Raw genomic sequence first — 24862 nt, forward strand, 5'->3', positions numbered from 1 at the left:
TCCATAGTCAAGTAATGAAGAAAGTGTCAACTAGGCATGTGACGATATCAAATTTTCAGGTTGCGATTAATTGCTGAAGCTTTTATCACGGTATACGGTATTATCACAGTATTGAAATACGTTGCAAAAAAGAGTTTTGTCATACTATAACAGGTTGAAGAACTCTTTTTGTAATAACAAAATGAACTCTGAATGTTTAAATACAATAACCCAGTACACAAAAAAATATATAAAGTCAAATTTTCAAACAGATTAAAGTGCAAAAGGCTATAAAGAACAACAGGAAACACTTTACAATAAGGTCACATTATTTAATGCATTAACTAAGATTGAGCAATAGCTACATTTGTTACAGAAAGTATTAGTTTTTGTTAATGTTAAGAAATACAATTGATCATTGTTAGTTTTATCTCAGGTCCATTAAATAAGTTCTTTTGATTTTAGTAGTGTTATTAAACAGTAACTAAGAAATTAACATTAACTAAGAATAATTAATACCTTAATACTAAGTATTTTATTGTCAGTTTGGTAATAATAATGAATTAACATGTTAACTAATGAAGCCACACGTCTCAAAGTTTTACTGAACAATAACAAATAATCATTTCTAATCATTAGAGCATGTTGTAGTCCAGATTAAAGTATAAAAATGTTTAAGTTTGAAAATAAATAGCCTATTAAGTCTAAGTTTTTGGTGCTGTGATGAACAACGTTGAGATTACAAAAAAATTAATGGCTGTTTGACGCATTTTAAAAACTTCACTAGCGCAGTTGCTTTGTTTGCATTGTTTCCGTGGTAACCGTTGCACTCTGCTGTTCCATCAGCGCCCTCTGCTGTCAGAGAGTGAACGCGCACTTTCATTCAGCACGTCTCCTTCACTCGTTCCGCCATGTGCTTCTCGTGCACGCTGGGCTTGTTTACATCTGAACGCGTGTCCCTTTGACGCAGAATACAGCGGTGTTGTGCATTTTATACGGTTGATGGGGAAAGTATTCTTAATTGCATTATAAAAAAAATTAATAATTGGTAATAAATTATTATTTACGGTATTTTGAAATGCCCACGATAACAATATCGTGCATATTCATTATCGCGATTTATCCCATTACCGAATATCGGCACAAGTCTAGTGTAAATTTGTGTCAGTTACACTTTTTCCGTACGTTGAATAGGGAAGGTGTAGGACAGCGTAAGTTTTGTGAACTGCGAGAGTTTTACTTTCTTTGTACGTTGAATAGGGAAGGCGGTCTAGTGGAAGCTACATATTTTACTTCATAACTTGTTTAAATATAGATATTTTTTACACAAACACATCGTTTCTCTTCAGAAGGCCTTTATTAACCCCTGGAGTAAGATGAGCAGATTCCTGAAATGGAAACCAGGGATATTTCCTATTTGAGTGGCCAAATATCACAGATAGTTTGATTATTAGGATTTTTGATCTGGTTTTAATACAATTCACCAAAAACTATGACACTATTAATAGTAACCATTGTAAAAGCAGTTCAAAACAATATGCCTGATATAACAAAAGTATGACTTTACAAAACACTTTACAAAAAATAAAAATATAAGAAGATGAGATCAATAAAATGGCATTTAACAAATATTTGTTTTCATTTTCACAAGCTGTTTTTTTTAAACTATTATTTTGCATTTTAAACACATTTTAAGCACCAAGTGTATTATTATTTACTTTATTATTACTATTTTATATATTCATATCTGATTCACCACGTGATATAGTTCAGATGTGTGTGTGGAAATGATGCGTTGTGACTGCAGAACTTTTAGAGACGTTTAAAATTGTGAAAAACAATCCTGCACCCTGTTGAGGTCCTGTTATAAAACACATGCAGACAGTATTACTGTAATTTAACATGAATAGTTAGTATGTTATTACACTGAAACCGTTAAAAATGTTTTTTTTTTTTTTTTTTTTTTTATAATTGATAATGACGCTCTGCTCTGGTCCAGGTTAAGTTATTCATGAAGTAGAAATATCATTAAACTTTGAAGCATTTTAAACTTTGTGGCTGTAAAATAGTTTCATATGCTGGAATCTGACAAATCTTTGCTGTGAAACGAGACAGAAGTGAGAACAGACTAAAAAACAGTGTATCAAATTGTCATGAATGGCTGGTTGTAATGAAGCTCACGACGATGGAGAATACAATAACACTGTCTTTAATCACAAATCTAACATGTAGGAGAGATAAAACACAACCACTTCAACATAAACGACAGAACAATGAACAGACAGAACTAAGAGTTTAAATACACAGACAGAGTAATCAAGGTAAAACTGAACAGCTGCAGGAACTAATTAACAACCAAGAACACTAACTAGGGAACACACACAGACAGCAACACCATGATAATAAAACACAACAAAACTGTTTCACAAACAGATTATTCTGAAATGTTACATTTATACTGGACTAATGGTACTTTTCATTAAATCTTTTATTAAACAAAATGTGTATTTAGAGATTGTAAATTACACTCTAAAATGACTTAATAATCGATTCATGTATCAGATTTTCTTACATTAATAATGAAAATAGTCCATTTAAATGTTGTCTTTTCTATTGTTTCTATACTGTTCCTATATTTTAATCTACAGTGATAAATGTACTTATTTTTGGGGTAACACTTATACTGATCCTTCATTAATGAATAACTACACAACTACTTACTAATTCATTCATCAGAGTTACTTGTTAGTTAATAGTAGTTACTAGAGTGTTAATAATGCATTATTCATTTGTTCCTGTGTAGTTACTCATTAATGAAGGATCAGTATTCTAAAGTGTTTCCATTTTTGGGAGTGAGGACGGATCCAGACTTGGATTGTAACTAGTATCCTCAAATGCTCCTGTCTTGGTTTGTTCGTTTCTGTCATTAAGTTTCCATGTTTTTCTGGTTTATTAGTGACGGTATGACATTTATTCATGATTCATTTAACTCACACATGAACTGAACATGGATTTGAGTCATTTTCTCTTTCTGTCTTCAGTCTGTATGAATGCAGTATTACAGAGAAACAGTGTGTCATCCTGACTTCAGCTCTGAAATCAAACCTGTCACACCTGAGAGAGCTGATCCTGAGCTGGAATGAACTAGGAGACTCTGGAGTGAAAAACCTCAGTGATCTACTGATGAACCCACAATTCAAGCTGGAGAAACTACGGTTAGTATCATTATACTGTATTCATGTTTAGTTTATTTTAAGTCAACAGGGCTCAAGTCACATCATTTGTAGCGCTGCATCTCCATCTGAAGAAAGATTCAGAAATGGTTTTAGTTAAAGGATTAGTTCACTTTCAAATGAAGATTAGCTCAAGCTTTACTCACCCTCAAGCCATCCTAGGTGTATATGACTTTCTTCTTTCTGATGAACATAATCAGAGAAATATTAATAAATATCCTGACGCATCTGAGCTTTATAATGGCAGTGAACAGGATCAGTGAGTATGAGCTGAAGAGTGTCTCCATCCACATCCATCCATCATAAACGTACTCCACACGGCTCCAGGGGTTAATAAAGGCCTTCTGAAGTGAAGCGATGCATTTGTGTAAAAAAAAAAAATCCATATTTAACAAGTTATGAAATCAAATATTGAGCTTCCACCAGACTGCCTTCCATAGTCAAGTAATGAAGAAAGTGTCAACTAGGCATGTGACGATATCAAATTTTCAGGTTGCGATTAATTGCTGAAGCTTTTATCATGGTATACGGTATTATCACAGTATTGAAATACGTTGCAAAAAAGAGTTTTGTCATACTATAACAGGTTGAAGAACTCTTTTTGTAATAACAAAATGAACTCTGAATGTTTAAATACAATAACCCAGTACACAAAAAAATATATAAAGTCAAATTTTCAAACAGATTAAAGTGCAAAAGGCTATAAAGAACAACAGGAAACACTTTACAATAAGGTCACATTATTTAATGCATTAACTAAGATTGAGCAATAGCTACATTTGTTACAGAAAGTATTATCTTTTGTTAATGTTAAGAAATACAATTGATCATTGTTAGTTTTATCTCAGGTCCATTAAATAAGTTCTTTTGATTTTAGTAGTGTTATTAAACAGTAACTAAGAAATTAACATTAACTGAGAATAATTAATACCTTAATACTAAGTATTTTATTGTCAGTTTGGTAATAATAATGAATTAACATGTTAACTAATGAAGCCACACGTCTCAAAGTTTTACTGAACAATAACAAATAATCATTTCTAATCATTAGAGTATGTTGTAGTCCAGATTAAAGTATAAAAATGTTTAAGTTTGAAAATAAATAGCCTATTAAGTCTAAGTTTTTGGTGCTGTGATGAACAACGTTGAGATTACAAAAAAATTAATGGCTGTTTGACGCATTTTAAAAACTTCACTAGCGCAGTTGCTTTGTTTGCATTGTTTCCGTGGTAACCGTTGCACTCTGCTGTTCCATCAGCGCCCTCTGCTGTCAGAGAGTGAACGCGCACTTTCATTCAGCACGTCTCCTTCACTCGTTCCGCCATGTGCTTCTCGTGCACGCTGGGCTTGTTTACATCTGAACGCGTGTCCCTTTGACGCAGAATACAGCGGTGTTGTGCATTTTATACGGTTGATGGGGAAAGTATTCTTAATTGCATTATAAAAAAAATTAATAATTGGTAATAAATTATTATTTACGGTATTTTGAAATGCCCACGATAACAATATCGTGCATATTCATTATCGCGATTTATCCCATTACCGAATATCGGCACAAGTCTAGTGTAAATTTGTGTCAGTTACAATTTTTCCGTACGTTGAATAGGGAAGGTGTAGGACAGCGTAAGTTTTGTGAACTGCGAGAGTTTTACTTTCTTTGTACGTTGAATAGGGAAGGCGGTCTAGTGGAAGCTACATATTTTACTTCATAACTTGTTTAAATATAGATATTTTTTACACAAACACATCGTTTCTCTTCAGAAGGCCTTTATTAACCCCTGGAGTAAGATGAGCAGATTCCTGAAATGGAAACCAGGGATATTTCCTATTTGAGTGGCCAAATATCACAGATAGTTTGATTATTAGGATTTTTGATCTGGTTTTAATACAATTCACCAAAAACTATGACACTATTAATAGTAACCATTGTAAAAGCAGTTCAAAACAATATGCCTGATATAACAAAAGTATGACTTTACAAAACACTTTACAAAAAATAAAAATATAAGAAGATGAGATCAATAAAATGGCATTTAACAAATATTTGTTTTCATTTTCACAAGCTATTTTTTTAAACTATTATTTTGCATTTTAAACACATTTTAAGCACCAAGTGTATTATTATTTACTTTATTATTACTATTTTATATATTCATATCTGATTCACCACGTGATATAGTTCAGATGTGTGTGTGGAAATGATGCGTTGTGACTGCAGAACTTTTAGAGATGTTTAAAATTGTGAGAAACAATCCTGCACCCTGTTGAGGTCCTGTTAAACACATAAAACACATGCAGACAGTATTACTGTAATTTAACATGAATAGTTAGTATGTTCCTACATTGAAACCGTTAACAATTTATTTATTTTTTTATATAATTGATAATGACGCTCTGCTCTGGTCCAGGTTAAGTTATTCATGAAGTAGAAATATCATTAAACTTTGAAGCATTTTAAACTTTGTGGCTGTAAAATAGTTTTATATGCTGGAATCTGACAAATCTTTGCTGTGAAACGAGACAGAAGTGAGAACAGACTAAAAAACAGTGTATCAAATTGTCATGAATGGCTGTTTGTAATGAAGCTCACGACGATGGAGAATACAATAACACTGTCTTTAATCACAAATCTAACATGTAGGAGAGATAAAACACAACCACTTCAACATAAACGACAGAACAATGAACAGACAGAACTAAGAGTTTAAATACACAGACAGAGTAATCAAGGTAAAACTGAACAGCTGCAGGAACTAATTAACAACCAAGAACACTAACTAGGGAACACACACAGACAGCAACACCATGATAATAGAACACAACAAAACTGTTACACTAATAGATTATTCTGAAATGTTACATTTATACTGGACTAATGGTACTTTTCACTAAATCTTCTTTTATTAAACAAAATGTGTATTTAGAGATTGTAAATTACACTCTAAAATGACTTAATAATCGATTCATGTATCAGATTTTCTTACATTAATAATGAAAATAGTCCATTTAAATGTTGTCTTTTCTATTGTTTTTATATTGTTCCTATATTTTCATCTACAGTGATAAATGTACTTATTTTTGGGGTAACACTTATACTGATTCTTCATTAATGAATAACTACACAACTACTTACTAATTCATACATCAGAGTTACTTGTTAGTTAATAGTAGTTACTAGAGTGTTAATAATGCATTATTCATTTGTTTCTGTGTAGTTACTCATTAATGAAGGATCAGTATTCTAAAGTGTTTCCATTTTTGGGAGTGAGGACGGATTCAGACTTGGATTGTAACTAGTATCCTCAAATGCTCCTGTCTTGGTTTGTTCGTTTCTATCATTAAGTTTCCATGTTTTTGCTGGTTTATTAGTGACTGTATGACATTTATTCATGATTCATTTAACTCACACATGAACTGAACATGGATTTGAGTCATTTTCTCTTTCTGTCTTCAGTCTGTATGGATGCAGTATTACAGAGGAACAGTGTGTCATCCTGACTTCAGCTCTGAAATCAAACCCGTCACACCTGAGAGAGCTGAACCTGAGCTGGAATAAACTAGGAGACTCTGGAGTGAAAAACCTCAGTGATCTACTGATGAACCCACAATTCAAGCTGGAGAAGCTAAAGTTAGTATCATTATACTGTATTCATGTTTAGTTTATTTAAAGTCAACAGGGCACAATCACATCATTTGTAGCGCTGCATCTGCATCTGAAGAAAGATTCAGAAATGGTTTTAGTTAAAGGATTAGTTCACCATTGACTTTCATTGATGAATGTTCAGATGAGCCAAAACTGTTCAAAACTGTCAAAATTCAAATTTAAACAAATCGAAACCCATTATGCTGTGTTCACACCAAACGCGAATGATTTCAATGTTAAGTCAATGTACAGAGGTCTCGCGGCGCGAATGAGGCGTTTAGCGCGGCGCGGGAGACGCGAATTCGCCTCTTGCCCCTCCCACAAGAAGCGGATTTCGCCTCGGACGCGCCAATTTCGCTTCAAACGCTTGTTTTTTTACGCACGTCTATTTCGCTCTAGACGCGCAAATGCATTCAAAATGTTCAAGCGGCAAACTAGACGCGGTAGACGCGAATTTGACGCTCTATTCACGTTTGGTGTGAACGCAGCATTAGACTCAATTAAACTGACAATCTGTGTACTATTTCTAATCCATTGAAAATAATTCAAACTCATTTAATCTATCTATCTATCTATCTATCAGCAACCACCCAGAACACCCTAGAAACTGCATAGCAACCACCCAGAAAACCATGGCAACAGCATAGCACCAACTCAGAATACCCTAGCAACCGCATAGCAACACCTTAGCAACTTCCCAGAGTACCCTAGCAGCCATATATCAACACCCTAGCAACCACCTAGAGTACCCTAACTCTATCTATCTACCTATCTATCTATCTATAGCTATGTTCACACTGCAGCTAAATTCAGTTGTCAGTTCACCTTTTAGTGTTTAATCCCGTTCTGTACACACACAGTTCAGTAAAATACGGGAGTGACAACCGCATTTACAGAAATCCTATGCAGTGTGTACGGATCCGAACTGAACAACTAGTTTAATGACGTTTTTTAACCTTCATCTGAGATGTGTGTCTCTTCTGTGTGTGCGGTGAATCACATGGAAAACACGAGCCTTTTCTCATTCGAGTTGCTAAGGTGCTGCTAGAAGAATCAGCGAACAAGAATAAGCTCATAATAAACCAAAATAAATCCAAATGCTTTATGCTGAAAATAAGACCAAAATATCACGATCATGTCTGCTCAATTTAATAACTCAATAAACCCGTTAGTTTTATGAGACGATCTTAAACAACAAGCCCAAATACGCTTATAATGAGTGACCATGACAACACAGAAAGAGCGCTCTGTGTGAAACAGGCTTTAGCATAAACAAAACACAACGTCTGTCTAAACCACTAACTAAAACTTTATCTTTCAAACTGAAAACCTTCAAACTTTATGCTTTTAAAACTAATTTAAACTTTGTGGCTAGGCTTTTTCAAGCCAACTAAAAGTTTTTAAACTTTTTTTTTTATCTCAATTTTATTTGAAAGTGAACTAATCCTTTAACAGGTTTGTATGTGTATCAGTAAAAAGTTGAGGTCAGTAACATTCTTCACATACAAGAATCAAAATGCTTAAAATCACTTTAACAGTTTAAACTAAAACACTTTATACTCAATATCTCACAGTGAGTCTGAGTTCACATTATATTTGTGTAAAATTCTTCACATTAATGATTTGTTTGTAAGATAATCTCTCTTCCTCTGTTTGTGTCTTTCTAGTCTACAGGACTGTGGCATTACAGATGTTTCTTCTTTAACTCAGTCTTTGACTAACTCAAAAGCTCTGCAGTTTTTAAAAGATCTTGATCTGAGGAAGAATATGATCGGAGACTCAAAGCGGCTCAGAGACGTGTTACGAGACTCAAACTGTGACCTGAGGTGAGGAAACATCACTGTGATATTAAAGAGATCTTCATTTACTCTGATATGTGAACAGGAATTTTTAAAGGAAATTATCATTAATCTTTATTGCAACAAAGTGTTTGTGTGAAAACAAAATGTGAAGTTATTAAAATGTTCAACACAAAGGAGGAAAGAGCACAAAAGCACACTGTCACAGCTTTATTCAACAACACCTGCTTTATTAACTGTGTCAGTAGTGAATCATTTCAGTTCAGATTGTAGGAAAACGCTGCACTCCTGCTAAAATCAGTGCGTTCAGCTTCAGCTCACAGCCGTCCAGCCTCACATGAGAAATGTCTCTGTCTCTAGTGTGTTTTTACTCTGACAGGCAACACGTCACACTACTTTACACTCACTTTACTTTCAGTTATTTACTAAGAGCCCTACAAACATGTTTAAACTAGAGGACAAATGGCTTTAACTAAAGGATTGTGTTTTAATTCAGAATATCATTTGTATTTGCTCCCTGTGGTTTATTCCATACGTCGTACACTCATTAGTTTCTTCTTTACAGTCACTAAATAGGAGTCACACCAACACAAACACACAAACATATCAACGTGATTTAAATGTATTATATTTAAAACACAAAAGTAAAAAATTTACAAAAAATGTAATGTAACTTTTTACTCAAAAAAACAGTAATTGAAATATAATAACTAATGTGCACTTTGTTCCTCTGAACACTGATTGTTTTCTCTTCTGTTCCTCCTTACAGTATTGATGAAGATCAATCACCAAACGTCTCTGGTGGATTGTTTAAATCATGGTTTAAATCTCTGAAATCATCATGAGAGGAGCAGAAACCATCAGGTGATCCACAGAAGAGTCTCACTACTGTGTCTATGAGGAGAAATAAATGTGTGATTAATGTGTAAATGTGTTTCATACAGATGGAAGAGACTCAGACTTTACAATGAAATAAAGCAGCATGTGTGTTAGAAACGTGATATTGAATGATTAATGTTGCTTTAGTATTCAGACAAATGAAGGTGTAGTTTTATTTAAAGGTGAACAGGAGGAAGAAGCTCAGATGAGTCTGTCAGCAGAAATCTTCAGGCTTTTCAGTATCAGACCTACAAATATAATAATGTTTGGATTGAACTCATCCATAATCATTCAAATGTTTCTAATCATAAAGAGATTGTCAAGTATAGCACATAAATGTATCAAAAGATATAAAATGAGCTAAGTTGTTCGTAGAGACCATTGGTGGCAGTAGTTCTACGAAGGCGGTAAGGATCTCAGACTGAAGTGTTCTGTATGAAGCAGTTGTTGAAGGTGGGAGTTTTGAGGCGTCAGATGCTGATCTTTATGAGGATTCATCAGTGAGAAAACAGAAACAATAACTTAATGGAAGAAACTTCCGTTTACTGTTGTAAAACTGTTAAGGCTAAGCACTTTGAGTTTGAACTTCATATTCTTACTGATCATGCTCACTGGAAGCACTGTGGCTGTGGAATACCCATAATCCCTTGCTCTTTAATAATTTTGTGTTTGGTCAAAGCAAAGATCTGTAAATATCTGGTATGTTGAATTAACATATTTGAGCTTTGTTATAAAGTTGTGATTTGTGATAAGTGTGTTGTTTTGTTTTAGTTTTTTTGTAAAATTGTTCATAATGTTGAACTATAATTTTATGAGATATAAAATAAAATAATGATGAACTGTTAATCAAACTGAGCTCAACAGACTTCAAGATCAAAGGAAACATTGTAAGTTCATTAAAAAAAAAAAAATTAAGCTGAACTCAATTGTAGTGTTATTTGTTGCTGACAAATCTGTACATTTATTTCTGAATTTGTATATTCCTATTTTTTTGTAGCAAATTAGCTCAAAATAAATATGAATAATTAATCATAACTAGTTATAATTAATTATTAATATTTTAATCAGTCAATAAAATTAACTTAATGTAATAAAATTAATATTACAATCAATTAACCTGTTGTTCAATGAACACACAGTGTTAATTGTTTATTAACTAAGAAATGTTCATTTCCAGGTTATAGGAAATAACAATCTTATTCTACTAAAAGCCTGTAGTCAGGACCGACATGAATAGGGACTCCCGTACATGAGCGCAAAACACGGACAACCTTACGTGTGACATGAACAAGACTTTATTAACTAGACTAAACACTTAAACTACTCTAACATTCACACACATACATGCATACAGTTTACCAAGAGAGAGAGAGAAAGCAGAGTACAGGAAGCAAGAAGTTACAGCATTGTTGGACATTCAGCAGATCAACAGCCTTGAGCAAACCATCAGTTTAGTTTTAACAGGCCCTTCTTTAAAAGGGGTAAGGATACTCAATGTATCCGATAATGAGACTAAGTTTGATACTTGCATGTCTCTCCAAGTTGAATTAAAACTGTCCTGATGCAATTTGTGGAGGCTCCTGTTGAATCTTTGCTGATATTTTCTTGACGAAAGAGAACCGGCTGGATTCAGAGGATCTTTGGTGAATGGAAGGTCTAGGCCGAGGCCTGGCACAAGCTTGGGGTTCCTTAGAAGCTTCTAGCTTCTTAAAGCATCTTGACGTCAGCATTCATCAGCAAAAGAGAAGAAGAGGAGGAAGAGCAGGAAGAGAGAGGTTTTATCTTGTGATCCATGAATATAAGAGGTGAAGAGGTCACACCCTCTTAAGGTGTCTGAGCCAATAAGGAGTTGCCCCCTCGGAGGGAAGTTTTACGAGTCTTTGTTCTGTAGCAAGATATTAGCATAAGACACTGGATTGGATGAATGAGAGAATAACCTTCTAGATTCTTATAATACTAATGTGTCACAGAGTTAGTAACATGTGACATAAATTACCAAATAGGAAATGAAAGTTGGAGTCCGTAGATACCAAACATGCTGCCAATGTGATCTCAGTCAACTATACATTTGCAACTATGGAACATTAATACCAAAATAGTTCAAAAGAGAGAATTAATACATAGAATAAAGCCTATAAAAGGAAAGTCATGAGATGGGAAACTTGGATACATGTTTATACATTTCCCAAGTGGTTATATAGAGAATACGTAGGATTAAGAGAGTTTATTTGTCCTTCTCAGGAAGGATGAGTCACTAGTCTCTACAGCATTCTTATGGATCATAAAAGTACCATATAACTGTAACAGGACACCTAGTTGTGCCTGTGTGCTAGCTACACTTGGGATGTTGGTTGCAGTTTTAGGGGGATGAGTTCAGAGAACTTTGATAGTGAGAGTGAGTTTATGGGTAATTCATTGAATACCATGAATAATTGTGTGGCTGATTGGTCCAGACGCTACATCCCCCCCTTTCGATCGTTGTTGTTCTTTCTATGGACAACAGCGAACGACGTTGAAGGTGTAGAGAGATCAGACACACCACTGGCACACAAGGCTGGAAGGCTGTGATGGGCTCTGGTTGTATGTGTCTCTTGGAGTGGTGGTCGTTCCATTGCGGTTGATGTAGACAGTAGACAAGCTCAGGTCTCTGAGCTGGTGTTGTGTGAGTGGTCAGAAGCTTCTACTTCTGAGTACTCCTCAGGTAAGAACTGTTCAAGGAGCTATCTTACTAGCGTTAGAAGCTCCTGCAGGTCCGATGCAGGCGTGTCCAGTCGTCCTTGTGCTGCCTGCTGTTGGAGATCCTGCTGTGTCTGCAGGAAGAGGATGCTCCCATCCCTGGCTTCTCCCTGTGGTAGGTCTGGTACCTGGGTCTGTCTGAATTAATCCTTCTCCTTCTGCAGCTGCAGAGGATTTCAGGAAAATGGCTGATAAGGTGTCAAGCAGAAGGCTTTGGCCTCCCCCTCTGTACCTCTGTGCTTGGCTGGGGGAGGTTCTTCTGCTGACTCCATGCGGTGAAGTGAGACGTTTCTCCTGCAGTGGTTCTGTTTGCTGCAGGTAAGAGAGTCTCAGTTCTCTTTTCTTCTGTGTCTCTATTCTGTCAGGTCCTTGTGTCTGTCCCGAGCCTCCATCTCTAGCTGGTCTATGTGGCTTTTAGCATGCATCAGCTCCTTGTGAGTCTCTGTGATCTGGAGTTTGAGGTTGTCCACCTCCTGTTTCAAAACAGCGAGGATGTGGGCCAAGAAAAAGTTGACTTCAGTCAGATCATTGTGATCACACCTCTGGTTTGAGTCATCTGCCTTTACTTCTCTTCCATCTTTGTCCAGTTGCTTTTGGCTCTGGTGCCGTAATTGCTCAGCAGCACTGGTTAGGAGGGTGTTCCTCACGACACATAGCCAGTCCTTTTGGTCTGCCATCTGGGCAGTTAGGCTGAGCATCTGCAACATTTAGGCACGCTTGTGGTGAGAGTAAGGGCAAGAGACTACTGCAAGATCAAACAGAATTTAGGGCTAAAGGCACAGTGAGCAGCCAGGTGTATAAAATACAGCTAGGTTTAATAAATGACTTAAGATGGTTCTTGTGGTCAAATTATTTCTTAGTATTTCTTACTGATGGCTCACAACAGGCTTGACCTCTGAACAAATGGAAAAGAGAAAGAGAGAGGAAGAGGAGAGCTTTCCTATTAGATTGTGCTTATTAGTGGTGCTCAAAATTATGCCATAGCAATCATTCAGATTCCTTTGTAACTGGCTCATAAAATTGAAGCAACTGTTGTAAATAAACAAAATCAAGAAGGAGAGTATGTCTAGTTGCTTGTGGTTATATTGGGAAATTAAACCACAGAAGAAAAAAAGGAAGATGTAAGTAAATCACAAAGATGAAAGAAATAATACTAGTAAAAATTAATAGCTGACTGCTATTATAATTAAAATCAATAAAAAGATTTAAAGAAGTGACTAAAACAGCAGAATGGGTTTAGATCAGTTCACACTGCATACACACAAGCTGTAGTTAAAGGCTTCACATAAATGATGCTAACCACTAACTGTAGAAGCTATTATTTAGCTTAGCCTGAGGTGCAGGGCTGTTAGGTGAGGTTAGCTTAGCCACCTAGCCTGGTTTGTTTACAATATGGCATCACAGGGTGATGAGTTAGCACTTCCTGTGACAAGTCGTTGTCATGGGAACCAATGCACATCTGAGCAATTCAAACAGTTTATTGAGACTGTCTGCTCATTTCAAACAAGTTACGTATAGAGTTAAAATGTGACGCTTATACTTTCAGATTTTCAAAAACTTGATTTTACATTCAGTAAAATGCAAATATGTTTTGCCATTTGCAAATTTTACTCATGTAAACTCTTCTCTCTACTTTAAACAACGTCTTGTACTTGTTTAAAGGGTAATTACACAGTTTGCTGTAAGTCAAAGCTTGTTTAAGCATATATAGTTAAGTCCGTCTTGTGCATGAATACTGATATTCCTTTCAGCGAGTGAAACACAGTTTTGGTCAAAAGATAGCTATGCTTGTAGGTGCAGGCAAAGTTTAGATGAATGACATCAATCTTAACTATAACAGTGGAGCATTACCCAAATCTACATTTATATAACACTGTACTGAGATTCATTCATCAGAAACAGGTTAAGCAATACTGCAATTGGTATTTCTCCAACCAAAGCAGAATAATCAATTCTGGTACAGTTTACATGCCGCTGAGCTGAGATTCCTTCGTCAACACAGGCTTACGCTCTAATACTGAGATTAGGATTTCTTCGCTAAAATCAGATTAACTTTACACTGATACCATTTGAACATATGCTAAAATGTGTCAAGAGTAGACTCTTTCAGTTACAGTAGAGATGTCAATTCAAGCCATCACTTTATCAGCATCTAACAAGCCAGCAATTAGTGACCAAAATGCGCATCGTCTGACATATTCTGACTGGAATTATCAAATGCACACTTTTAAATTGACAGTGGTTTAAGCTCATAACCTTTGTTTATTCATGCCCGCATTCTCCACCATTTGTAGCAAATTAGCTCAAAATAAATATGAATAATTAATCATAACTAGTTATAATTAATTATTAATATTTTAATCAGTCAATAAAATTAACTTAATGTAATAAAATTAATATTACAATCAATTAACCTGTTGTTCAATGAACACACAGTGTTAATTGTTTATTAACTAAGAAATGTTCATTTCCAGGTTATAGGAAATAACAATCTTATTCTACTAAAAGCCTGTAGTCAGGACCGACATGAATAGGGACTCCCGTACATGAGCGCAAAACACGGACAACCTTACGTGTGACATGAACAAGACTTTATTAACTAGACTAAACACTTAAACTACTCTAACATTCACACACATACATGCATACAGTTTACCAAGAGAGAGAGAGAAAGCAGAGTACAGGAAGCAAGAAGTTACAGCATTGTTGGACATTCAGCAGATCAACAGCCTTGAGCAAACCATCAGTTTAGTTTTAACAGGCCCTTCTTTAAAAGGGGTAAGGATACTCAATGTATCCGATAATGAGACTAAGTTTGATACTTGCATGTCTCTCCAAGTTGAATTAAAACTGTCCTGATGCAATTTGTGGAGGCTCCTGTTGAATCTTTGCTGATATTTTCTTGACGAAAGAGAACCGGCTGGATTCAGAGGATCTTTGGTGAATGGAAGGTCTAGGCCGAGGCCTGGCACAAGCTTGGGGTTCCTTAGAAGCTTCTAGCTTCTTAAAGCATCTTGACGTCAGCATTCATCAGCAAAAGAGAAGAAGAGGAGGAAGAGCAGGAAGAGAGAGGTTTTATCTTGTGATCCATGAATATAAGAGGTGAAGAGGTCACACCCTCTTAAGGTGTCTGAGCCAATAAGGAGTTGCCCCCTCGGAGGGAAGTTTTACGAGTCTTTGTTCTGTAGCAAGATATTAGCATAAGACACTGGATTGGATGAATGAGAGAATAACCTTCTAGATTCTTATAATACTAATGTGTCACAGAGTTAGTAACATGTGACATAAATTACCAAATAGGAAATGAAAGTTGGAGTCCGTAGATACCAAACATGCTGCCAATGTGATCTCAGTCAACTATACATTTGCAACTATGGAACATTAATACCAAAATAGTTCAAAAGAGAGAATTAATACATAGAATAAAGCCTATAAAAGGAAAGTCATGAGATGGGAAACTTGGATACATGTTTATACATTTCCCAAGTGGTTATATAGAGAATACGTAGGATTAAGAGAGTTTATTTGTCCTTCTCAGGAAGGATGAGTCACTAGTCTCTACAGCATTCTTATGGATCATAAAAGTACCATATAACTGTAACAGGACACCTAGTTGTGCCTGTGTGCTAGCTACACTTGGGATGTTGGTTGCAGTTTTAGGGGGATGAGTTCAGAGAACTTTGATAGTGAGAGTGAGTTTATGGGTAATTCATTGAATACCATGAATAATTGTGTGGCTGATTGGTCCAGACGCTACAACATTTATTTCTGAATTTGTATATTCCTATTTTTTATTTGTAATTTATTTTTAATTTGGATTCTTTTTCTTTTCTTTAAATTTCTGTCCATATGTCTACACTGAAGATAAAACAACATAATGAATAAAAAAAGTTAAAACGACTCACAGACAAAACAGAAATAGGCCCTTATGCAGCAGAATATGTCCATTTGTGTTTAAAAACAAGTACATTTTGATAGATGGGTAGGCTCTTATCGCTCAGTAATTCAACTCCAGTGAAGCTCCACTTACAGCAATTCACCAATAAATGCTGGAATATTTCATCAATCTACAAGTACTGACGGGAGAAGCTTTTCGAAACTCTGAATCAATTAAACCAATTGACTCACAAAATGATTCACTGTTTCGAAGGGTTTGAAACACCTCATGTTAGCGACACCTGCTTATCTAAAGGTGTAAATACAACAAAAATGTCTCTGGTTACCAAACGTAACTAGTCTGGGTAAACCCAGCCTGATCTGCCGGCGATTTGATTTCACTCGGCAACTCACGCCTGTTTCACACATAATCCGTCTGCAGTGCGTATGTGTTGCTGAAGCAGGAAGCGGTCATTGTGCTTTCACACAGCACACGTTTACAGTGCGTAATGTTATATTTATTACGTTTATATATTGACAGTTGCTGGAGTAGTTTAGTACACGTAAACATGACACAACGATTTGAAAACTTACTGTCGACACCAACAGCCGACGAAACTGTTTCCCATGCCTTTTCCTTCGCATTCAAATCTTTGTTCAATAAATTCTGCGGGTCATACAGAATTGTATGTTTTTCCACCTCATCGATGAGACGAGTGTCATCCATGTCACCTTGTTTTTGAATAGGTTGGTTTAGGTCCGCCTGTCACGTCATTGCCTGCTGGGATGCGAGTTTCCCTCCAACGATGGGGAAAAACATATCTGATCGCATTATGCAAGTAAACACTGTTCATTTTTCATAAAATAAAATAAAAAATGTTTTGAAATGATACAACTGAACTGTGAAATTGAAATGTTTCCTTTTGGCATGAATATAGCTTATTGCTGGCATGGCGTTAAATCTTAAATAAAAAAATTTAAAAAAATTCTTTATGTAATGTGAAAACCTGCGAGATTAAGGCGGATATCGCGGGATTCACACTTGTGCGCTGTGTTGCTGATAAACTGGATGTAATTTACATTCTGTTGCTTTTATATGAAAATAAACATAATGAACAAGACACCCAAAGTACTTGTTTATTTCCATTCGAAGAATGTGTGTATAAATATTTTTTTATTTTAATTACAGACATGTTTTTATATATTTTTTATAAATATGATAAAAATCATATAACCCATAGAAAGATCACACAGTACTTTTGGAATATTCACACATAATTTATATGCATAAAATCATGGCATTAGAGTTTTAAAATCAAACATTTTAAATCAGATCAGTACATCACGGTTGTTTAAACCAATAATCTTTAAGCTGTGTCGTCAGCAAGTCGTTTCCCATCATGCTTTTGGTCAGCGCAGTCGGTGGACGGTGCTCGACTGCAGAATCCGATGAGGACGCCTCACGCTCGCGAGAGGTTTTTGACACACGTCAGCATGACATCAGAGCAAGGCGGACCACCCTCGGACACATTTCTAACCGGCATGCATCTCGCGGTGATCACCGGTGATCGGTTCTGCGCAGAATTTGTTCATCTCAAACAAGCCTATTTACACTGAACCAGAACAGTATCAGAGTCGCCTTTTAACCTCTCGACGATGCTGAATGACTTCTTTAGTTAGCAAACAAATTGCTCGAAATACCGATCACTTTCATGTTTTTTTGTACAACCTGCAAAAATCACTCGATGCTGATTGAGACACGGTAAACCTGTCTGGAGTTTTCGCATCGCTCTGCAAAGTACGTCACCCGGATCATTGATCTGATTGGTTGAAGGACTATCCAATTGCGTGACTAATGCTCATTGATCACACCTCTTGTGCAGTAGGAAATACATAGCAAACTCCCCAGACCAATGTTCAATTTTAAATTGAGCTTGGTCTGGTGATAGCCAGACTAAAACATAACCTCAGTTCCCTGAAAGAAGGGAATGAGACACTGAATCAGAGCTGATGCTACGGGGTTTCCCGCCTTCCTCGAATCTACCATAGACAGGAATCTACTGAAGCCTTATGAAAACTCATGGCCCAGAATTCACCCGCCAATGGTGTTCAAGCACACAAAATAAAGGCGGGTCCCCCCACTGGACACCATTGCCTCAGAATCTTTGGACTGAAGCAGAGCGCAGCTGACTCTGAGCTACAAAGCACAGCAGCTTTTCACATGTCTCGTTCCCTCCTTTTAGGGAACCGAGGTCATGTTATGTAACCAGAGACGTTCCCTTTTGAGTTCGGTTCACTCAACATCGCACCACAGTGTGAGCACCAGCACCATCACAGTGTGCTGGAGTCGAATAATGCAAGCGACAGCAACACAGGTGTTACACCAAATTTTGTGATCATCGTATTCTGTGACCGTAGAGGGCGCTGTTGTCACTTGATCTCCATTACTGTACACAAACAGTGTAAATCCATAAGCAGATAAAAGTGAAATCTGTGTTGCACTTTTGATTAGAAGTGCTATTCACATCATAAATGCTTATTTGCTTGTCATATTATAGATTAAACACAATGTGGTTCTTTACAGAGTAGCCTTTAGTGTGTTTCAAACACTACAATCAACCCTTTAATGATGTTCAAATCATTGAAGATGTTTAAATTAGTGACTATAGGTCACAGTGCATTAAAATGTTATCGTGAGGACAGTCAGTCTGTTTTTGTCTGTTTGTTTTGTATTAAAATAATGACTTTATGAACTTCTTTACTTGCAAGATTGATAATATTAGAGAGAAAATTAAAAACATGCAACCATCTACAGTTTCGCCTCAGACAGTGCACTGTAGTGTCCCTGAGGTAAAACTAGAATCATTCGCCGCTATAGGAGAGGAAGAATTATCTAAACTTATCAAATCATCAAAATCAACGACATGTATGTTAGACCCAATGCCGACTAAACTACTGAAAGAAATGCTTCCAGAGGTCGTAGGTCCACTTCTTGATATAATTAATTCATCTTTAACACTAGGACACGTGCCAAAAACCTTTAAGCAGGCTATTATTAAACCTCTTATTAAAAAACCTCAACTAGATCCAAGAGATTTAGTAAATTACAGGCCAATCTCGAATCTACCTTTTATGTCAAAGATACTAGAAAAGGCAGTTTCAACACAACTGTGCTCCTTTTTAGAAAGAAATGGAATCTGTGAGGATTTCCAGTCAGGATTTAGACCATACCATAGTACTGAGACTGCTCTCGTTAGAGTTACAAACGATCTACTCCTATCATCCGATCGTGGCTGTATTTCTCTATTAGTGTTATTAGATCTCAGTGCTGCTTTTGACACTATCGATCACAACATTCTTCTAAAAAGACTTGAAAACTATATTGGCATTAGTGGAATTGCTTTGGCATGGTTCAAATCGTACTTATCTGACCGTTATCAGTCTGTGGTAGTTAATGAAGAGATGTCGTATCGATCAAAGGTTAAATATGGGGTACCGCAAGGCTCAGTACTAGGACTGTTGCTTTTCACTCTGTACATGCTGCCCTTAGGAGAGATAATTAGGAAGCATGGTGTTAGTTTTCACTGCTACGCTGACGATACCCAGCTCTATATTTCCTCGCGCCCTGACGAAACCTACAAATTCACAAAACTAACAGAATGCATAGCTGACATTAAAAACTGGATGACAAGAAATTTCTTATTATTAAATTCAGAAAAAACTGATATCCTAATCTTTGGACCAAAAATTTCCTCACGAAAAAACCTTGAATACTCTCTAACACTTGACGGGTGCTCCATTAAATCTTCGTCCTCAGTTAGGAACCTGGGTGTGCTCTTTGATACCAATCTTTCATTTGAAAGTCATGTTTCTAGTATCTGTAAAACCGCCTTCTTCCATCTAAAAAATATATCTAAATTACGACATATGCTCTCAATGACAAATGCGGAACAGTTGGTTCATGCATTCATGACCTCAAGACTAGATTATTGTAACGCTCTACTGGGTGGTTGTTCTGCTCGGCTTTTAAACAAACTACAGTTGGTCCAAAATGCGGCAGCTAGAGTTCTTACTAGAACTAGAAAGTATGACCATATTAGCCCAGTTCTGTCAACATTACATTGGCTCCCTATTAAACATCGTATAGATTTTAAAATCTTGCTACTTACTTATAAAGCTCTAAATGGTTTAGCTCCCCAGTACCTAAGTGAGATCTTAATGCATTATAGTCCTTCACGTTTATTGCGATCTCAGAATTTAGGCCAGTTGATAATACCCAGAATATCAAAATCAACTGAAGGCGGCAGATCCTTTTCCTATTTAGCACCTAAACTCTGGAACAATCTTCCTAGCATTGTTCGGGAAGCAGACACACTCTGTCAGTTTAAATCTAGACTAAAAACACATCTCTTTAACCTGGCATACACATAACACATTATCAATACATTAACATTTTTCAAATCCGTTAAAGGATTGTTACGCTGCAATAATTAGGTCGGCCGGAACTGAGAACATTTCCTATAACGCTAGATATACCTGTACATCAGAATAAGAATGGCATCTACGCTAATATCTGTCACTCTGCTTATCCTGAGGTTTGCCGGGTGCTGGATTCAGGCCGTATCCAGATCAGATGGAGAACCTGTGTCTGGACCTGACTACAACGTAGCCCAGGAGACAATGGGCCTAAAGATCCAGTTCTGGCTGCATCTATAATTCAGATTTTTAATCCCCGTATCCGCTTACATATATTTATATATAATCTATTTTTAATCTCTATAATAAAAATGTATAATTCAGATTTTGATCTCCATATCCATTTACATATATTATATATATCTTCCAAGGGGTTTTTTCCCTCCTAGGACTTTTTTTCCCAGTGTTAGCACGCTGGGTTTTTCTCCTAGGGGTTTTTTTCCACCCCTGGAAGTCAGCTGACATTGGCTTAATGTAGCACCATCTTGTATATGTTACATATTACCACGCTTGTTTGTACAGCTTATTTTTAACCACTTCCCTTTTTTCTGTGCTTCTAATATGTAAAGCTGCTTTGAAACAATTACCAATTGTAAAAGCGCTATATAAATAAATTTGACTTTGACTAAAATAATTAATTACATTAAGGCACAGGATAACAGTATTTTAGTAATGACAATAATTTCACACAGAATGGCTGTAACAAGGCTGTTTTAAGGTCACCTTACATCGCCTCCCCATTGTAGAGGATGTAAGTAGGAATGTAAAGGTTGTCTGCAACTTCGAGCATCATCAGCCTCAGAAATCTGAAACAATAAACTACATTTATATGCAGCTTAAACAAAATATTGATGAAACGTAAATGGTCTCCAATGTCATTATCATCAGGTGAATATATAATGGACAGGACATGACATGCAGTACAGGTACAAACACTGCTGTCACTGCTCTTATCTATACTCATTGAATAAAATTACAAGAGACCGCTTGAATTTATCCAAAGACAATACATTTTCATAATTGTCTATTTATATAACATCTCTCATTAGTCAAAACATTGTTATGCTTTCTATAAAGTTTATCATTCTGGTGTAATTATATATTTATTAGCTCAAAAGGGTAAATATTAATCATCATATTTGAATCAGTTAATCAAATTAACTTTATGTAGCTTAATTAATGTTCAGCCAGCAAATGCTCAGTATTGATCGTCTATCAACTTTTCAATAATGATATTTTCCGTGGCCACAGAAAAATATCGTTTTCTTAGCATATAGCTGTGATCGTAATCGTTATCAGGGACATTTATAAGCAGATCAGAATCAACTCTCAAGAGTGTGCACACAACCAATGATGATGAAATTAACAACACAGCTGAGTTATATTCATGGATAATGGTAATTAAATCGTTTAGCTCATATAATGTATTGGTGATGTCAGCATTAATTACTGTATGTTCGTTGTTTTCAGGAGATGCTGCAGTTGCTGATGAAGTGATCAGACACTTTTATTCTACAGTTCTTGAAAAACTAAAGTACGGTTTCAGTTTGGACTACAGTATGCAGTTTAATAGTTGAACTGTGACATTTACATTTTGAATAATTGTTTTGATGGGATTTAATGCTGATCTGGAATTAAATTAACAGAAAACACAGGAGGGAGAGACAGACAACTCTGTGCCCTCATCGTCACAATTCCTTATGGAAAGCGATCTCTTCCTACGGCGGGAGAATCTAGGCTGTTCCTTTCTGCACGTGTTCATGTCTTGAGCTCAGCAGAGCTTGTGATCATGATCTCAAGGTACAGCCACTCTGTGATTGGACGACTGCCCAGATGTTGACATACGAGAGACCATCTCCACTGAATGAGGACCAGCAGAGTAAAGTCCTGGATCTTTGTTTGTTTTGGGATCTTCCTGGTCCAACAGAAGAAAACAGAAGGTGGCTTTTTGAACATCTGCTGTCACATGCGGTTATTAAAATTTGTAGTTAGTGTTTGTGACAATGAAAAGTGCCCTTATTTCTATACATTTCAATTATATTTTGCAACTAATTTTACTTGCATAATTGTTAATTTTTCATCATTCTAATGACACTTTATATAAGAATAGTTTTTACTCGTTTACTGTTTAGATTGTTTATTCAGAGTTCATGATCTTTCACACCGAGATATATAATGTGTGTTATGGGGTATATCTTTTTATTTATGACTCACTGTTTTTATTTTTTTTATGAATTTAACTGATTTTACTGTAAACTTCTTTGAGGCAGCAGGTCATAACTGATGTTGTGCTAAACTTTGTCCTTCTGTGATTTTGTTTATTAGATTTCTTCCTTCATTTTGTGAATTTTCAGTCTGCAAATGTTCTATTGTTTTGTTCTTTGTATAAGAATATAAAATTCTCATACGAATGATAACAGCAGGAACATGCTCTGGTGTGGATTTATATTTTTTGGAACCAAAAACTTTATTAACTCGTTCTTTCTGCATGCTGAACATCACATAAATAATCATCAACACATAAGAAACCAAATCTCGTATAATTAGTTCTACTGATTCAGGATATAATGTAATGCAGTTGAGTTCATCACACCATGTGAAGTGTGTTTATGACCATCAGCTGGGTAAAGTCACGACAGGATCAAAATACAGTTAGACGAGGAACTTTAGATGCTGCTTTTGTACTAAAACTTAAAAGTGTATTAGTTGACTTTGAACAGGAAAAGAATAAACCTGTTATGTTTAAGATAGATGAGACGATTCTGGATATATTTAATAAATTATGTAAAGGGCATAGAGGCAATGCAATTTTTAATTTTCCTTTAAAAAAAAAAAAAAACAGGAAAAGATTCTTCATAATGCAGGTTTAATGCAATTAGTGTCAGGGAGCAGAAAGAATTCAATGTGTAACAAATACAAACCTCAGAATGTCAGTCATTTACAATATCCAGCATCTTAGATAATATTCCAGGAACAGGGAAATAACAAATGCACTGTTGAAACGTCCATTTAAGTGATTGTAAACATGATATTTATATGTGTGGTAGAATATCCTCGCTCCAGTACAGTAGGGGGCGGTGTGCAACTGTTCAGCTGGTTCAAAACCCTCCTGTAAAATAAGCGATGAAGAAGAAAACGAAAGTGAAGTCACATGACTGTGAACATCACATCAACACAACAGAGATAGCAAATAAATCTGTTGCTCACTAGATTTGATCCATGCGGATGCTCTATTGTGCAGAGCGCAACTGATCCGAGGCCTGTTTCATAAAAGATGCTAAGAAAAGCGAGGATTAAACTCCAAAACCTGACTTGAATTAACCTAACAAATGAGTTTGGGCTAAAAAGGTTTCATAAAAGATAATTGAAGTTCACGCAGTCCCGCTACTTCGATCCAGGTTTACCTAGTCAAGATCATTTCGCGTGCACGGTCTTTTTAAGCAGCCCTAGAGGTCGATCATGGATCAAATCGATCCACCATAGGAAACGGCATTCATTTTGTGCTATTTTATGCGTTTGAGACATCCTCAGTGCATAACTTACTTTTCACAAGTTTATTCTCCATCTGTAAATGTTAGAAAGTCATGCAAATATTTCCATTTTACTGCTAAACTTCACAGTGAACGAGCGCTGCTGCGCACATGCGCGCTAAACAGACGGAACGCAATAGTAGCGCAATAATTCTAAAATATACATATACATTTCGCTAAAATATTTGATGTTGGACAAAACATTTAGAATTCACTAATATATATATATGGGCCTTGGAAAAGGCTAGCTGACTTTTTTGTGCTTTGACTACAGTGGGTAGTTCCAGTGAGATCAACAACCATGTCACTTCTGCAGGCTGCCTCTTACCCTGTCACTCTTTTCTTTTGCTGGCTTTGAAACACTCACTTGGTATTTCTCCTGCTCATTGTCTAGCAAGAAAAAATCACTCACTTAATGAAAGATTAAAAATGAAGGCCTGATTATTTCAGGGGCCTTGTCACAGGTCTATTGATTTTGAATTTCTGTGTTAGTTTTGCTATATTCTCACACTTAAAACAATGATTTCATAATCCTCTTGTAGTGTTCTGTGCAAAGAAATAAGTCTCCTGACAGTTCTTTCCCAAGTGCTTTCATTGTTGTCAGCATCAAGTCTGAGAATGATTCAGTGGGCTATATAAGACCTATTTTTTAAGAAATGACTTTTTAAATGTTTTGGTTCATCATACTTACCTTTTAATATAAAAAAGCCT

At 36.0% G+C, this 24862-nt stretch overlaps 1 protein-coding gene across 5 annotated transcripts in view; it reads left to right on the plus strand.

The window, feature by feature from the left end:
- LOC137003670 (NLR family CARD domain-containing protein 3-like) overlaps positions 1–22622 on the plus strand; it is a 64875-nt gene extending 42253 nt beyond the window's left edge. For 2 of the 5 annotated variants that reach the window (XM_067363899.1, XM_067363902.1), the window contains 4 exons: positions 3021–3194; positions 6667–6840; positions 8523–8681; positions 9424–10448. In XM_067363899.1, the coding sequence (XP_067220000.1) occupies positions 3021–3194; positions 6667–6840; positions 8523–8681; positions 9424–9499 (583 nt within the window). In that variant the 3' untranslated portion in view covers positions 9500–10448. Of the gene's footprint in view, positions 1–3020; positions 3195–6666; positions 6841–8522; positions 8682–9423; positions 10449–16892; positions 16986–22091 lie in introns of those variants that run through there. The other 3 variants (XR_010892026.1, XM_067363900.1, XM_067363901.1) reach the window with 3 other exon arrangements.
- The last annotated feature ends 2240 nt before the right edge of the window (positions 22623–24862 follow it).

This window comes from Chanodichthys erythropterus, chromosome 16 (assembly GCF_024489055.1).
Source record: "Chanodichthys erythropterus isolate Z2021 chromosome 16, ASM2448905v1, whole genome shotgun sequence".
In the NCBI taxonomy this organism is placed as follows: Eukaryota; Metazoa; Chordata; class Actinopteri; order Cypriniformes; family Xenocyprididae; genus Chanodichthys; species Chanodichthys erythropterus.